At 50.1% G+C, this 16542-nt stretch overlaps 1 protein-coding gene across 4 annotated transcripts in view; it reads right to left on the bottom strand.

Moving 5' to 3' along the window:
- The window catches only part of CLIP2 (CAP-Gly domain containing linker protein 2), a 112034-nt gene that overhangs the window by 13237 nt on the left and 82255 nt on the right, over nt 1–16542 (bottom strand). For all 4 annotated transcript variants that reach the window (XM_025380302.1, XM_025380300.1, XM_025380301.1 and 1 more), the window contains 4 exons: nt 15294–16229; nt 10999–11056; nt 5172–5255; nt 2209–2365 (listed from right to left, as the gene is read on the bottom strand). In XM_025380302.1, coding sequence (XP_025236087.1) covers nt 2209–2365; nt 5172–5255; nt 10999–11056; nt 15294–16229 — 1235 coding nt within the window. The remainder of the gene's footprint in view (nt 1–2208; nt 2366–5171; nt 5256–10998; nt 11057–15293; nt 16230–16542) is intronic.

Genomic DNA, 16542 nt, shown 5'->3' on the forward strand with positions numbered 1-16542 from the left:
CAAAACTGTTTTCATAATAATAATAAAGCTATTTTCATTACTTCTCTACAGAGTACGATAGGTTTTCCCAGGGGCTAGTAGACATACTAACCATGATCTGAAAAGGATATTCAAATACTCCTTTCTTTTCTAACTACGTATCTATGTAAGGTCAGATTTTTAGAACATAGTTCAACCAAAAGAGCAAATTGCAAAGATGGAACATGGAAAAAGATGCAAGAATCTAGTTTCTCTTTTTAAGCCCAATATTCAAGGATTTTGAAAAAATTTAAAATAATGCCACTCTTCCCAGTAAATATTTTTTGTTTTGGAAAATAGTTTCTTTTTTTTTTTTTTTTGAGATGGAGTCTCACTCTGTCGCCCAGGCTGGAGTGCAATGGCGTAATCTCGGCTCACTGCAACCTCCGCCTCCCGGGTTCAAGTGATTCTCCTGCCTCAGCCTCCCAAGTAGCTGGGATTACAGGCACACGCCACCATGCCCGGCTAATGTTTTGTATTTTCAGTAGAGATGGGGTTTTGCCATGTTGGGCAGGCTGGTCTTGAACTCCTGACCTCAGGTGATCTGCCCACCTCGACCTCCCAAAGTGCTGGGATTACAGGCGTGAGCCACCCCACTCCGGCCAGAAAATAGTTACTTTTTATCAAAAGCATGCTACTTATGTTACATGCAATTGGCTTATTATTTTATTTTTTGAGACAGGGTCTTTTTTTTTTTTTTTTTTTTTTTTGAGACGGAGTCTTGCTCTGTCGCCCAGGCTGGAGTACAGTGGCCGGATCTCAGCTCACTGCAAGCTCCGCCTCCCGGGTTTATGCCATTCTCCTGCCTCAGCCTCCCGAGTATCTGGGACTACAGGCGCCCGCCACCTCGCCCGGCTAGTTTTTTGTATTTTTTAGTAGAGACGGGGTTTCACCGTGTTAGCCAGGATGGTGAGACAGGGTCTTACTGCCACCGCCCAGGCTGGAGTGCAGTAGCCAGACCTTGGCTCACTACAGCTTCGACTTCCCACCTAAGGTGATCCTCTCACCTCAACCTCCTGAGTAGCTGGGATTACAGGTGTGTGCTACCATGCCCAGCTAAATTTTGTATTTTGGGTAGAGACGGGGTTTTACCAGGCTGGTCTCCAACTCCTTGGCTCAAGTGATCCTCCTGCCTCAGCCTTCTAAAGTGCTGGGATTACAGGAGTGAGCCACCATGCCTGGCCTCGCTTCTTATTTTAAGATGGATTCGTATCTCACAATTTTTCAGTCTTAATTCTAATGTGGTAAATATAGAATAAACAAAAGCTCTTTGGGGATCCTCAATAATTTTTAGGAGTTTAAAGGGGTCCCTGAGACCAAACATTTTGGGAGGCATTAATCTTTTCTTTCTTTCTTTTGTTTAAGAGATAGGGTTTTTTGCTCTATCGCCCCAGCTGGAGTGCAGTGGTGTGACATAGCTCCCTGCAGCCTGGAACTCCTGGGCTCAAGAGATCATCCTGCCTCAGCCTCCCAAGTAGTTAAGACCACTGGTGCAAAACACCAGGCTTGGCAAAAAACAAACAAACAAACAAACAAAAACTTTATTATAATTATTTTTTTGAGATGGAGTCTTGCTCTGTCACCCAGGCTGGAATGCAGTGGCACGATCACAGCTCACTGCAGCCTCCTCCTCTCGGGTTCAAGGAATTCTCATGCCCCAGTCTCCCAACTAGCTGGGACTACAGGCACACACCACTACACCCAGCTAATTTATGTATTTTTAGTAGAAACGAGGTTTCACCATTTTGGCCAGGCTGGTCTTAAACCCCTGACCTCAGGTGATCTGGCTGCCATGGCCTCCCAAAGTGCTGGGATTACAGGCATGAGCCACTGCACCCAGCTTAATTTTTTTTTTTTTTTTTAGAGAGATGGGGTCTCACTATGTTGCCCAGGCTGGTCTTGAACTCCTGGGCTCAATCCTCCTGACTCAGGCTCCCAAAGTGCTGGGATTACAGGCATGAGCCACTGTGCCTGGCCCTACTCTTTTCTGCATGCTCTGCTTGGAGAACCGTGTGGCGGCTTTGGAGACTTTGTCGCAGCTTAGAGGAGAACAGGGTGATTGCTGGTGATCAGCCACCTGGCCCACTAGCTTTGCCCCTCTCTGCCCCGAGATAACATGAGCTAATGTCAAGAAGTGGAGCAAAGGCCAGGCACACAGGGAGGACCCAGCTGGCCCCACGGTCGCCTCACCGCTCCTTCCGCAGCAGCTCCTGGCTGATGAGAACCAGCTGGCCCGAGGCATCGTGAGTCTTCCGGGACACCGTCTCCAGCTCCGCCTCCAGGCGCCGCTTCTCCTTCAGGAGGGCGTCCACCTTCTTCTCGCCCGACTTACACTTGCTCTCCAGTGCTGGGGTCAGCCGGCAGGGAAGGGAGGAAGAGGATTGGGAACACGTGAGCTTCTGTCCCATCCAAGGGCAAAGCCCTGGGCAGGATGCTGATTCTCCCAGGGGATGAAGGTGACATACGCCACTGCATAGTTTTGAGGGCTTTTTTTTTTTTTAGAGATAGGGTCTTGCTCTGTCACCCAGACTGGAGTGCAGTGGCACAATCATAGCTCATTGCAGCCTCCAACTCCTGGGCTCAAGTCATCCTCCTGACTCAGCCTCCTGAGTAGCTGGGACCACAGGAGTGCACCACCATACCTGGCAGAGGTTTTTTTGCAGACAAAGTCTCACTCTGTCACACAGGCTGGAATGCAGTGGTGCAATCTTGGCTCACTACAACTTCCGCCTCCTGGGTTCAAGCAATTCTCCTGCCTCAACCTCCCAAGTAGCTGGGATTACAGCCATGCACCACCACACCTGGCTAATTTTTGTGTATTTATTAGAGATGGGGTTTCGCCATGTTGGCCAGGCTGGTCTTGAACTCCTGAGCTCAAACAATCCACTGGACTCAGCCCCCCAAAGTGCTGGAATTACAGATGTGAGCCACTATGCCCGGTCAAATTTTTTTTTTTTGAGATGGAATCTTGCTGTTGTCGGCCCGGAAGTGCAACGGCACCATCTTGGCTCACTGCAACCTCTGCCTCCCGGGTTCCAGCAATTATCCTGCCTCAGCCTCCCGAGTAGCTAAGATTGCAGGCACCCACTACCATACCTGGCTAATTTTTTTTTTTCCTGACGGAGTCTCATTCTGCCACCAGGCTGGCTGCAGTGGCACAATCTCTACTTACTGCAACCGCTACCTCCCAGATTCCAGTGACTCTCCTGCCTCAGCCTCCTGAGTAGCTGGGATTACAGGCATGCGCCACCATGCTCAGCTAATTTTTTTTGTATTTTTAGTAGAGATGGGGTTTCACCATGTTGGCCAGGCTGGTCTCGAACTCCTCACCTCAGGTGATCCACCTGCCTCGGCCTCCCAAAGTGCTGGGATTATAGATGTGAGCCACCGTGCCCAGGCCCGGCCAAAATTTGTATGTTTTGTAGAAATGAGGCCTCACCATGTTTCATAGGCTGGTCTCGAACCCCTGGCCTCAAGCAATCCTCCCTCCTCAGTCTCCCAAAGTGCTGGGATTACAGGTATGAGCACTGCGCATGGCCTCCACTGCATAATTTTAAAAGCACCATTGGTCTCAATTGTCCCTACAAGGCAGGTGGCAAGGGGCCTGAGAGAACAGGTACAATAAACAGATCAGTCCTCACCAAGCACAGCAGCCGCTTGGGCTCCTGGTGTGGGAAGCGGGACCACACATGTGTGTTTACGTTGTCGCCTGGATGAGGAAAAGCTTCACCTTCACCGTGACCTTGGAGGAGTCTGAGGTCCACTGACCTTTTTTGGGACCAATTCTGCCTTGTACTGGGGGATGGACAGAAGTGAGGGTGGCAACCATTTCCGAGAAGGGGGGCTGTCTCATGCCCACCACCACTGGCATTCTGATGAACAAGAAGCAGGGCCATGGGCTGGGCGTGGTGGCTCATGCCTGTAATCCCAGCACTTTGGGAGGCCGAGGTGGGCGGATCACAAGGTCAGGAGATCGAGAACATCCTGGCTAACATGGTGAAATCCCGTCTCTACCAAAAATACAAAAAAATTAGCCGGGCGTGGTGGCGGGCGCCTGTAGTCCCAGCTACTCAGGAGGCTGAGGCAGGAGAATGGCATGAACCCGGGAGGCAGAGCTTGCAGTGAGCCGAGATGGCGCCACTGCACTCCAGCCTGGGCGACAGAGCGAGACTCCGTCTCAAAAAAAAAAAAAAAAAATACAAAAATTAGCCGGGCATGGTGGTGCGTGCCTGTAACCCCAGCTACTCAGGAGGCTGAGGCAGGAGAATCGCTTGAACCTGGGAAGTGGAGGTTTCAGTGAACTGAGATGCACCACTGCACTCCAGCCTGGGTGACAGAGTGCGACCCTGTCTCAAAAACAAAAACAGAAAAAGAGAGAGGGAGAAACCAGAAAGTCTTCAGGATCAGAAAGAGGGAACCCGGGATAGAATTTCAGGGTGCAGAGAACACAGAGCAGGCTCTGGGGACAGAATCTGGCGGGGAGGCATTATAGGATGGACTGCGTGTGGGCCACTCACTGCTCCCCAGGTACATGTCTGTCTGGTGCAGGTGACCTGGCCCTAGCCCTTTTCTTTCTTTATTTCTGCTCCTCTCCTCTCCTCTCCTTTCTCCTCTCCTCTCCTTTCTCCTCTCCTCTCCTTTCTCCTTTCCTCTCCTTTCTCCTCTCCTTCCTTCCTTCCTTCCTTCCTTCCTTCCTTCCTTCCTTCCTTTCCTTCCATCCATCCTTTCTTCCTTTCAAAGGAGTCTCACTCTGTTGCCCAGGCTGGAGTGCAGTGGCACCATCTCGGCTCACTGGGCGCTCCGCCTCCCAGGTTCAAGTGAATCTCCTGCCTCAGCCTCCCGAGTAGCTGGGATTACAAGTGAGAGCCACCACACCCGGCTAATTTTTGTATTTTTAGTAGAGATGGGGTTTCACCATGTTGGCCATGCTGGTCTTGAACTCCTGACCTCAGGTGATCTGCTCGCTTCAGCCTCCCAAAGTGCTGGGATTACAGGCATGAGCCACCACGCCCGGCCAGCCCTTTTCTTCTCAAAGCAGAGTCGGGGAGGGGACCCCGAGCCAGGCACTGACCCACTCCACACTCAATTGGCAACTGAAGTGGCACGGCCCCAGTGAAAGCCCCCCGCATCTGCCCTGCGGGAGGGAGACTTACCACTTACTTGGGCCCTGAGCATCTCTGTCTGGGAGGTCAAGGCTGTCACCTCTTTGTCCCTCTTGTTCAGCTTGTCCTGCAGGCCTAGGGGAGAGAGGAGAGACGAGAAGCATCAACGATCCTGGACTAAAGCAGCAGTGGGCAGGGCTGTGGCTCTCCCATAGGAGCTCTGTGACGGGGTCACACTTGGCCTCCAGGGTCCAAGTTCTTCCTCACTGCAGCCGTCTTGCTGGGTAACCCGCTCTGGAGAAGAGGACCTGACACTGGCCGGGCATGGTGGCTCATGCCTGTAATCCCAGCATTTTGGGAGGCTGAGGCTGGCGGATCACCTGAGGTCAGGGGTTCAAGACCAACATGGTAAAACCGCGTCTCTACTAAAAATACAGAAATTAGCTGGGCGTGGTGGCAGGTGCCTGTAATACCAGCTATTAGGGAGGCTGAGGCAGAAGAATCGTTTGAATCCGGGAGGCAGAGGCTGCGGTGAGCCGAGATAGCGCCACTGCACTCCAGCCTGGACAGAGCAAGACTTGGTCTCAAAAAGAAGAAAAAGAAAAAAGAGGCCAGGCATGGTGGCTCACGTCTGTAATCCCAGCACTTTGGGAGGCTGAGATCACCTGAGGTTGGGAGTTCAAGACCAGCCTGACCAACATGGAGGAACCTCGTCTCTACTAAAAATACAAAATTAGCCAGGTGTGGTGGCACATGCCTATAATCCCAGCTACTTGGGAGGCTGGGGCAGGAGAATCGCTTGAACTTGGGAGGCAGAGGTTGCGGTGAGCCGAGATCGCACCATTGCACTCCAGCCTAGATAACAAGAGCGAAACTCTGTCTCAAAAAAAAAACGAAGAAGAAGAGGACCCGACACTATGGTCTTAGATAACCTGTCACAGCCTTAGTCCCCTCAAGTGAAAAACAGGGAGAACAATAACAGTGTCCTAGGTCACCAGTCATGTGTATTCAAGCCTGGGTGCTCCTCACAGCCATAAAGGACAGAATGGATGCCAAGTACCTGGAAACATCTCCACCTTCTGCAAGTTAATTTATAAAGGGAATGTAATACCACTAAAAATACCAACACGATTTCAACTTTTTTTTTTTTTGAGACAGGTTCTCATTCTGTTGCTCAGGCTGGAGTGGAGTGATGCAATCATAGCTCACTGTAGCCTCAACCCCCTGGGTTCAAGTGATCCTCCTGCCTCAGCCTCCCGAGTAGCTGGGACCACAGGCATGTGCCACCACATCTGGCTAATTTTTTATTTTTATTTTTTTATTTTTTATTTTTTTGGAGACAGAGTCTCACTCTCTCACCCAGGCTGGAGTGCAGTGACGCCATCTCAGCTCACTGCAAGATTTCTCCACCACTCAGGTTCAAGAAATGCTCCTGCCTTAGCCTCCTGAGTAGCTGGGATTACAGGCATGCATCACCACACCCAGCTAACTTTTTTTTTTTTTTTTTTTTTTTTTTTTGGTAGAGACAGGGTTTCACCGTGTCTTCCAGGCTGGACATGAACTTTTGACCTCAAGTGATCCGCCCACCTCGGCCTCCCAAAGTGCTGGGATTATAGGCGTGAGTCACCGTGCCCAGCCTAATTGTTTATTTTTTGAAGAGACAAGGTCTCATTATGTTTCCCAGGCTGGTGTTGAACTCCTAGGCTCAAGTGATCCTCCTGCCTCGGCCTCCTAAAGTCCTGGGATTACAGTGTGAGCCACTGCACCCAGCCTGATTTTAAATTTTGGTGGAACTAGATGTGCCAATTCTAAGTCACTTGTTAAAATGAGTAAGAACACCCAAAAGAGTTTGGCAGTTTCTCAAAAATTTAAACATGGAATTACCATATGAGGCCAGGTGCAGTGACTCACGCCTGTTATCCCAACACTTTGGGAGGCCGAGGCAGGTGGATTGCTTGAGGCCAGGAGTTCAAGACCAGTCTGGCCAACATGGCAAAACCCCATCTCTACTAAAAATACAAAAATTAGCCAGGCGTGGTGGCACGCACCTGTAATCCCAGCTACTCAGGAGACTGAGGCAGGAGAATTGCTTGAACCTGGGAAGCGGACGTTGCAGTGAGCTGAGATTGCACTACCGCACTCCAGCCTGGGTGACAGAGTGAGACTCCGTCTCAAGAAAAAAAAAGAAATCTCATATGACCTAGCATTCTACTCTCCTAGGTATATACCCCAAAGCACTGAAAACAGGCACTTAACAAGTACATGCACACCTATGTTCTTAGCAGCATTGTTCACAATAGCTAAAAGGTAGAAACAACCCAAATGCCCATCAACTGAGGAATGGATCAACAAAATATGGTATGTCCATACAATGGAATATCATTTGGTCATGAAAAAGAATGAAGTTCTTTTTCATTTTGTTTTGTTTTGTCATTGTTGTTGGGTTTTTGTTGTTGTTGTTGTTGTTGTTTTGAGATGAAGTTTGGCTCTTGTTGCCGAGGCTGGAGTACAGTGGCACGATCTCGGCTCACCGCAACCTCCGCCTCCCAGGTTCAAGCAATTCTCCTGCCTCAGCCTCCCTAGTAGCTGGGATTACAGGCATGTGCCACCACGCCCGGCTAATTTTGTATTTTTAGTAGAGATGGGGTTTCTCCATGTTGATCAGGCTGGTCTCAAACTCCCAACCGGTAATCCACCTGCCTCAGCCTCCCAAAGTGCTGGGATTATAGGTGTGAGTCACTGCACCCAGCATTGTTGTTGTTTTTTGAGATGGAGTCTCACTCTGTCACGCAGGCAGGAGTGCAGTGGTGCGATTTTGGCTCACTGCAACCTCTGCCTCCCAGGTTCAAGTGATTCTCTCTGCCTCAGCCTCCTGCGTAGCTGGGACTACAGGTGCACACCACCATGCCCAGCTAATTTTTGTATTTTTAGTAGAGACGGGGTTTCACGATGTTGACCAGGCTGGTCTCAAACTCCTGATATGAAATGTTCCAAATAGATAAATCCACAGAGATAGAAAGTAAATTAGTGGTTGTGATGGGCTGGGGAGAGAGTAGGATGGAGAAGCACTGCTAATGGGTGTGGGTTCTCCTTTTGGGGTGATGAGAATGTTTGTTTTTTCTTTATTTCTTTTTCTTTTCTTTTGTAGAGATGGGGTTTCTCCATGTTGTCCAGGCTGGTCTTGAACTCCTGACTTCAAGCAATTCTCCTGCCCGGGCCTCCCAAAGTGCTGGGATTACAGGTGTGAGCCACTGCATCCAGGCCATGAGAATGTTTTGGAAACCAGATAGAAGTGCTGGGTGTACTACATTGTTGACTGCGCTAAATGCCATTGAAGTATTTGCTTTAAAATGGCTGATTGTATGCTATGTTAATTTTTTTCATGTTAATTTTATAACAAACCTGCACATGTCATGTCTATTTTATGTTAATTTCAGCTTAATTTTTAAACAATAGCCAAGAGAATTTTGATAAAGCAGAGAAGAACAAGCCATGCCAGAAATTACAACATAGACAAAGCTTGACTAATTAAAACATTATAGAATTGGCACATAAAGAGAATAACAAGTCATTGGAATGGAACAAAAGTCCAGAAATAGAGTCAATTACATAAGTGAATTTAAAGACGATAAGGTTAGTAATTCCAATCAGTGAGGGTTGGGGGAAGAAAATGACCATTTTCAAAAATAGTGTTGGGATAAGTAGGTATTTCTTTGGGAAAAAATAAAAATGCATCCTTATCTCACACCTTATATAAGGATGAATTATAGATGGATCAGAGATTTCAGCATAGAAAATAGGACAAAAAAGTACCAGAATAAAGCACTGGATACATTTTTAAAACTAAAAAAGAATTGATTTCTTTTTTTTTTTTTTTTTTTTGTGACAGGGTCTCACTCTGTCGCTCAAGCTGGAGTGCAGTAGCATGATCATAGCTCACTGCAGCCTCCCCTTCCTGGGCTCAAGCGATCCTCCCGCCTCACCTTCCCAAGTACCTGGGACTATAGCTGCACGCCACCATACCTGGCTAATATTTTTTGGGGGTATTTTTTGTAGAGGCAGAGTCTCACTATGTTGCCCAGGCTGGTCTTGAACTCCTGGGTTCAAGCAATTCTCCTACCTCAGCCTCCCAAAGTGCTGGGATTACAAGTGTGAGCCACTGTACCTGGCCTGATTTTTAAAATATCTGCACGGCCAACACCACCATAACAAAAAAGTCAAAAAGCAAACGACAAAGTGGGGGAATGTTTGCAATGTCATATATAAAGAGCTTCTGAAAATCAGCAAAAAGATCAATAACCCAATCAGAAAAAATGGTCAAAAGACACAAATAGAAATGCAAATAGAAGCCAGGTATGGTGGCTCATGCCTGTAATCCCAGCACTTTGGGAGGCTGAGGCAGGCAGATCATGAGGTCAAGAGTATAAGACCAGCCTGGCCAACATAGTGAAATTCTGTCTCTACTAAAAAAAAAAAAAAAAATTAGCAGGGCATGGTGACATGCGCCTGTAGTCCCAGCTACTTGGGAGGCTGAGGCAGGAGAATCACTTGAACCTGGGAGGTGGAGGTTGTGGTGAGTGGAGATCGCATCACTGCACTCCAGCCTGGGCAACAGAGTGAGACTCCATCTTAAAAAAAAAAAAAATGCAAATAGAAATACCTCTTAACTTCATCCATGTAAGAGAAAGGTGCGTTGAAGTTACATCAGATAACACCTTTTACATTTCAGATTGGCAAAGATCACAAAGTCTGATCAAATGTTTTGTTGATGGAGTTTGAGGGGAAACAGGCTTTCAGCCACAGCTGGTGGGAGTTAAAATTGGTTGAACCCAATGGAAGTCAAAGTAATTTACTACAGTGGTGTTTGTAATTGACCAAGGCTGGAAACAATCTACCATCTTTGTAATTGACCAAGACTGGAAACAATCTGTGATTGTTACCGGAAACCAGCTAAATACACAATGGTACCTCCACACAATGGAATATTCTGTACCCTGAAAAAGAATGTACTACTGATAAGGAACCCTCTCCAAGATACATTGTTAAATGGAATAAATCAAGGAGCTGAAAGAATGGAAGGTATGGTACCATTTGTGTCACTTGGTTGCTCGTACCTGCATAAAATATTTCTGGAAAGGGGATATAAAGAAGCTAACACTGCACCTTCAGGGAGGGAAGAATAGAGAACAGAGAATACTTTGCCATATGCCCTTTGAACCATTTGAAGTTTAGACCTGTTTTTAAAGTTTAAACCGGCTGGGCATGGTGGCTCATGCCTGTAATCCCAGCACTTTGGGAGGCCAAGGCGGGCGGATCGTGATGTCAGGAGACGGAGACCACCCTGGTCAACATGGTGAAACCCTGTCTCTACTAAAAATACAAAAATTAGCTGGGTGTGGTGGCACATGCCTGTAATCCCAGCTACTCGGGAGGCCGAGGCAGGAGAATCGCCTGAACCAGGTAGTTGGAGGTTGCAGTGAGCTGAGATTGCACCACTGCACTCCAGCCTGGCGACAGAGTGAGACTCCATCTAAAATAAATAAATAAATAGATAAAAATAAAGTATAAACTAAATAAATAAAAATAAAGTATAAATCAAACAAATAATAAGATTCGATATTCCATGAAGGTTAATATTCTATTAAATGTTTAAAAACAAAACAAAAACAAAAAAGACAGCAACTTGGGAGGCTGGTGCGATGCCCATCCCTCTGTAAACTGGCCTCCTCCCTTGCAGGAGTACATAGCTCACTGCACACAGGAGTTGACTCTCACCAAATGGCAGATGATGCAAACCAAAATGTGACCCAGCAGAAAGGCAGAGCCCGCCAGCCTCTTCCCAGAGCCCAGAGTCCCGCCCGGCCCGGCGGCCACTCACCCTCCACAGTTTCCTTCGTCCTGATCGTCTCCTCTGAAATGTCATTCGACTCAATCATCTGCAAAAAGAGCCCCTGTAAGGGGGATGCTCGCCTCTGCCCCTTGGCCCCAGCCCCAGCCAGTACAGCAAGCACACCTGTAGTTTGCACGCCCTACCCCTACAAAGGGGGACCTCAGTGACGGACTCAGGGACTTGCTGCAGTGGCAGGGAGTGCAGACATCCTCAGTCTGACCTCCCTGACAACAGAGGACCCCCACTCTGCACTCAGCTCCGCTGAAGGCCGCTCGTGCAGCTTATACATGAATACCTCCTACCCTTGCTTTGTTGAAAATGTTTATTATATTAAACAGATGGCTCCTTCCCTGCGACGCCTACAGAAATTTGTCCTGGGAATTCGTTTCTCTGTCTCCGAGACAAGACTTCTGGACTCAGTTTCCCATCCATCAAACAAACATTGGCTGCTTTGGGTTAGTGTGTGCACAGTGTGCTTGGGGCCACCTCCTGGAGGGACTTTATTAAATGCTAGCTTCTTTCTCTCCAACATTTCTTTTTAATAATAAACTCAGAGGCCAAAGAAGAAAAGACCGATTAAAAAAAAAAAAAATCAGCCTGGCACACATCACTATGACAAAAGTCAAAACACAACCAGTAGGCTCCCTGCCACTCTTGGCAGGAGTTTCCAGTCTCCTGCCCAGGCTGGCTGTCCTCTGAGCCAGCCAGAGTCTGCCACTGCAGATCAGGGCAGCACAGAGCTGAGTAGGCAGTCATCTCCATCATCCTGCCCCTCATACTTCTGTTCATACATCCCAAGTCCCATTTGAGTCTCAATTAGTTGTAATGAACTAAGCCCCTTGGATCATAATTTATATACGATGCAGTAATGAGGAACACACTCAATTTTTTTTTTTTTTTTTGGAGATGGAGTCTTGCCCTGATGTCCAGGCTAGAGTGCAGTGGCTCAATCTCGGCTCACTGTAACCTTCGCTTCCCGGGTTTAAGCGATTCTCCTGCCTCAGCCTCCTGAGTAGCTGGGATTACAGGCGCCCGCCACCACACCCAGCTAATTTTTGTGGTTTTTAAAAATTTTATTATTATTTTTTGAGAAGGAGTCTCACTCTGTCGCCCAGGCTGGAGTGCAGTGGTATGATCTCGGCTCACTGCAACTTCTGCCTCCTAGATTGTGAAGCGATTCTCCTGCCTCAGCCTCCTGAGTAGCTGGGACTACAGGCACCCGCCACCACACCTGGCTAACTTTTTGTATTTTTAGTAGAGACGGGGTTTCACTATGTTGGCCAGGTTGGTCTCAAACTCCTGACCTCGTGATCTGCCCGCCTTGGCCTCCCAAAGTGCTGGGATTACAGGCGTGAGCCACCATGCCCGGCCACTAAAATAATTTTTTAAATTCCCATATTTACTACATGGACCAAAAATCCAGTTGTCCTTAGACCTAAACCTCTGAACGTGGGGACATATGCATTTAGACTGAAGCCCCAGTGTGTATAGAAAATCAACAGATGGGCTTTCATTTTTTCCAGACGGAGTCTCCCTCTGTTGCCCAGGCCAGAGTGCAGTGGCACGATCTCAGCTCACTGCAACCTCCACCTCCCGGGTTCAAGCCATCCTGGTGCCTCAGCGTCCTGAGTAGCTGGGATTACAGCTGTGAGCCACTGCGCCTGGCCAATAGATGGGCTTTCTGAGGTCACTACTACTCCTTGGCCCAAGGGCACCTGTGAGTGAAGGGCAGTGGCTGGGGGAGGCGTCCTCAGGCCTCTGTCCCCCATGCTCTGTGGAATCACAGCAGCCTCAAACCTCCCTGCTCAGGGAATTCAGTTTCTGAGTTGCAGGCTGTTTCTGCCTGCCCTGAGCAGCTAATCAGGCCATGTGCACATAAGCTAATTTGGGTTTCTTCCTTTCCTTTCAGCCCAGGATCCTGGGAGAGCAATTGCTTAAGAAAAAAAAAAAAAAAATATTCCCCCCCTGGGAGAAGGGGCAGGAAGGCTGTTGCAATGGACCTCAAGGCATGATGCAGAAAGATTTCCTTTTAGACAAAAAGCACCCTGGAATCAGAAGTCCTGAGAACTTATTGCCCACATGCTACATTCCGGGTTTTTTTGTTTATTTTCTTTTTTTTTTTTTTTGAGACAGAGTCTCGCTCTGTCACCCAGGCTGGAGTGCAGTGGCCGGATCTCAGCTCACTGCAAGCTCCGCCTCCCGGGTTTACGCCATTCTCCTGCCTCAGCCTCCCGAGCAGCTGGGACTACAGGTGCCCGCCACCACACCAGCTAATTTTTTTATTTTTTAATAGAGACGGGGTTTTGCCGTGTTAGCCAGGATGGTCTCGATCTCCTGACCTCGTGATCCGCCCGTCTCGGTCTCCCAAAGTGCTGGGATTACAGGCTTGAGCCACCGTGCCCGGCTGGAGTGCAGTGGTACAATCATAGCTCACTGCAGCCTCAAATCCCTAGGCTCAAGTGATCCTCTTGCCTCAGCCTCCAGTGTAGCTGGGGACTACAGGTACACTACCACTGTACTTGGCTAATGTTTTATTTTTGTAGGGATGGGGTCTAACTGTGTTTTCCAGGCTGGTCTCAAACTCCTGGCCTGAAGCAATCCTCCTGCCTCAGCCTCTCGAAATGCTGGGATTATAGGTGTGAGCCACCACACCCGGCCCTAAATCCTGGTTTGAATATACATGAGGGTGGCCAGGTGCAGTACCTCCTCCCTGTAATCCCAGCACTTTGGGAGGCAAAGGCAGGCAGATGGCTTGAGCCTAGGAGTTCGAGACCAGCCTGGGCAACATGGTGAAACCCTGTCTCTACAAAAACTATAAAAATTAGCTGGGTATGGTGGGGCACACCTGTGGTCCCAGTGACTTGGGAGGCTGAAGTGGGAGGCTCACTCAAACCTGGGAGGTTGAGACTGCAGTGAGCCATGATCATGCCACTGCACTGCAACCTGGGAGACAGAGCAAGAACCTGTCTCAAAAACAAAACCAAAAAAAGCCAGGGATGGTGGCTCACGCCTGTAATCCCAGCACTTTGGGAGGCTGAGGAGGGTGGATCACCCGAAGTCAGGAGTTTGAGACCAACGTGGACTACATGGCAAAACCCCGTCTCTACTAAAAATATAAAAATTAGCTGGGCGTGGTGGTGCACACCTATAATCGCAGCTACTTGGGAGGCTGAGTCAGGAGAATTGCTTGAACCTGGGAGGCGGAGGTTGCAGTGAGCCGAGATCACACCACTGCACTCCAGCCCGGGCAACAAGAGTGAAACTCCATCTCAAAAATAAAAATAAAAATAAAAATAATGTATGTGGGGGAACTGGAAACTCAACAATCCCTGAGTACAATTTGCATACAGGCAAGAGTCCGCTGCTAGCCATCCCTCCTATGAATTCATTCCTGTCGTCTTGGGTACCCTCTGTCAGCCCCACAGGCAGTGGGGTTGGAGATCTCTGCCACTGAGCAGCTGGGGATCTGGGAAAGTCTTGGTTTGCTCACCTGTGAAATGCAGCCAGTATCAATCTAAGGGTGTTAAGGTGAAATGGAGTCACACAGGGCCTGCACAAGATGTGGTACACAGAGCCACTCAAAAGGCCCTTCCTGGCCCTGGTGGAGTGGGCACAGCCCACCTGGGTGTTGACCTCCTCAGAGGGGCTGGGAGGATGGGTTCAGCTGAAGGAAGAAGGGGCAGATGCTTAAGGAATTTCTAGATTTGGAACAAAATTGACATTGATGACAGCGACCTCTTTAGGGCCACCCCCTCTAGCCTTCCAGACCCCACTCTGGGAACTCCCACATTCTGGGGAAGTACTTGTTGGCACCATTGCTAAAGTCTCGTTAGGACTGGCAGAAAGGGGGCTGCCGCTGGTTCCCCAGGTGAGCTTCTGAGTTGGGGGGGGGGGATGGGCAGAATTTCCCTTCAGGTCTGTGCCAGCCCCAGGGCACAGGGTCTGAGGTCCCGGGTCCCAGGAGCCCTGCACCCTAAGACATGTGTGGGTAAATCAAAGCCCATTTTCTGCACCGAGGTCCCATCTCTCTAGGCCTGCTCTGTCGGGGGGACGCAGCCAGGTCAGCTCAGACCAGCTTCGGTTCTCCCTGGTCACCGGGGCGTGCTGCCCCTCTAACAGAGGGCCAAGGAGCTCCTTGGCCAGGTGACCCCTTCCTTGACTGCCCCAGGCATGTTCTCAGGGACAAGGGAAATGGCTTCCTGGGCTATATAACAGAAGTCAGCAAACGCCCAAGCCCTCCCCAGCCCGATCCTCCCACCCCAGCAGGACAGGCAGGTGCCTACGTGGGTGTGCTGGGAGGAGCACAGGGTCTCCACAGCCTGGAGTCTGTTCTCAGCCACCAGGAGCTTCTCCCGCAACCTCTCGGCCTCCTGTTTGCTCTGGGCTTCTGCCCGCTGCAGCCGCTCGTAGTCCAGCATCTTCTTCTCGGCCAGCGAGATCTGCTCCTTGAGGAACTCGATGGCCTGCGCCTGGCCCCGGTACTCCACGTCCAGCTTTTCCAGCTCGTGCACGCGCAGCTCGGCATCCCGGCGCTGGTCCTGGGCCTCCTGCAGCTCCAACCGGTGCTGGCTGGCTTGCACCTCCAGCTGGGCCCGCCAGTGCCGCTGCAGCCCGGCCAGCTCCTCCTGGGCCTCCTGCAGCTTCTCCCGCAGGGCCTCCTTCTCCTTCACGTGCACGGCGGTCTCCAGGTCATGCTTGGCCTGCAAGTTACCCAGCTCCAGCTGGTGCTCCATCTTGATACCCTCCATCACCGCCTTCAGCTCGCCGATCTCCTTCTGCTGGGCGCCTGGGCCCGAGTTCAGGGTGGCTTTGAGGTCCTCCAGGGACTTCTGGTGGTCCGAGGCCAGCGAGTCCAGTTTGGATTTCCAGTTGTCCATGAGCCCCATGTTCTCGCTAGTGGCCTGCTGAACTTTGTCCTTCAGGCCTGCCACCTCCTGTGCGTACTTCTCGTTGGCCGCGCGGAGCTTGTCCACCTCCGCCTGGTAGGCCTTCAGGGCCTTCTCGTATTTATCCCGCAGCACTCCGCTCTCCCTCTGGTGCTCCTTGCTGGCCGAGAGCAGGCGCTCCCGCAGCCGCAGGGTCTCGGCCGCATCGGGGTGGTCGGGGGGCGGGGGGCCTGAGTGCAACAGGCACTGCTGGAGCTCCTCGATCTCACCGCGGCGCAGGGTGAGCTCCTCCTCCAGCTGCAGCACCCGAGACTTCTCCGCCACTGTGGTCAGCTGCGGGGAGAGAGGGAGGCAGGGATCAGCGGGCGGGCTGGCTGGCTGGAAGGTGAGGAGGGCACAATGGTGGGGGTCGGGGGGCCTCCACTAGAGGACACCAACCCCAGCAGGTGGTCATGGGAAGGGAAAGGCCCCCACTCCCTCCTGAGTATGGGCTGGACATAGAGGCCCTGCCCATCACAGCATCCAGAAAGATTCCCCTGGCTGTACCCCAAAGATTCAGAGCCAGCTGTCGCCACTCCTCTACCTAGGTGGCTTGGACAAATTGGTGGTTAAAAGAAACCACCTATTTGAAGTTACAGCTTTTCTT

The sequence above is a fragment of the Theropithecus gelada genome, chromosome 3, assembly GCF_003255815.1.
Source record: "Theropithecus gelada isolate Dixy chromosome 3, Tgel_1.0, whole genome shotgun sequence".
Lineage (NCBI taxonomy): Eukaryota > Metazoa > Chordata > Mammalia > Primates > Cercopithecidae > Theropithecus > Theropithecus gelada.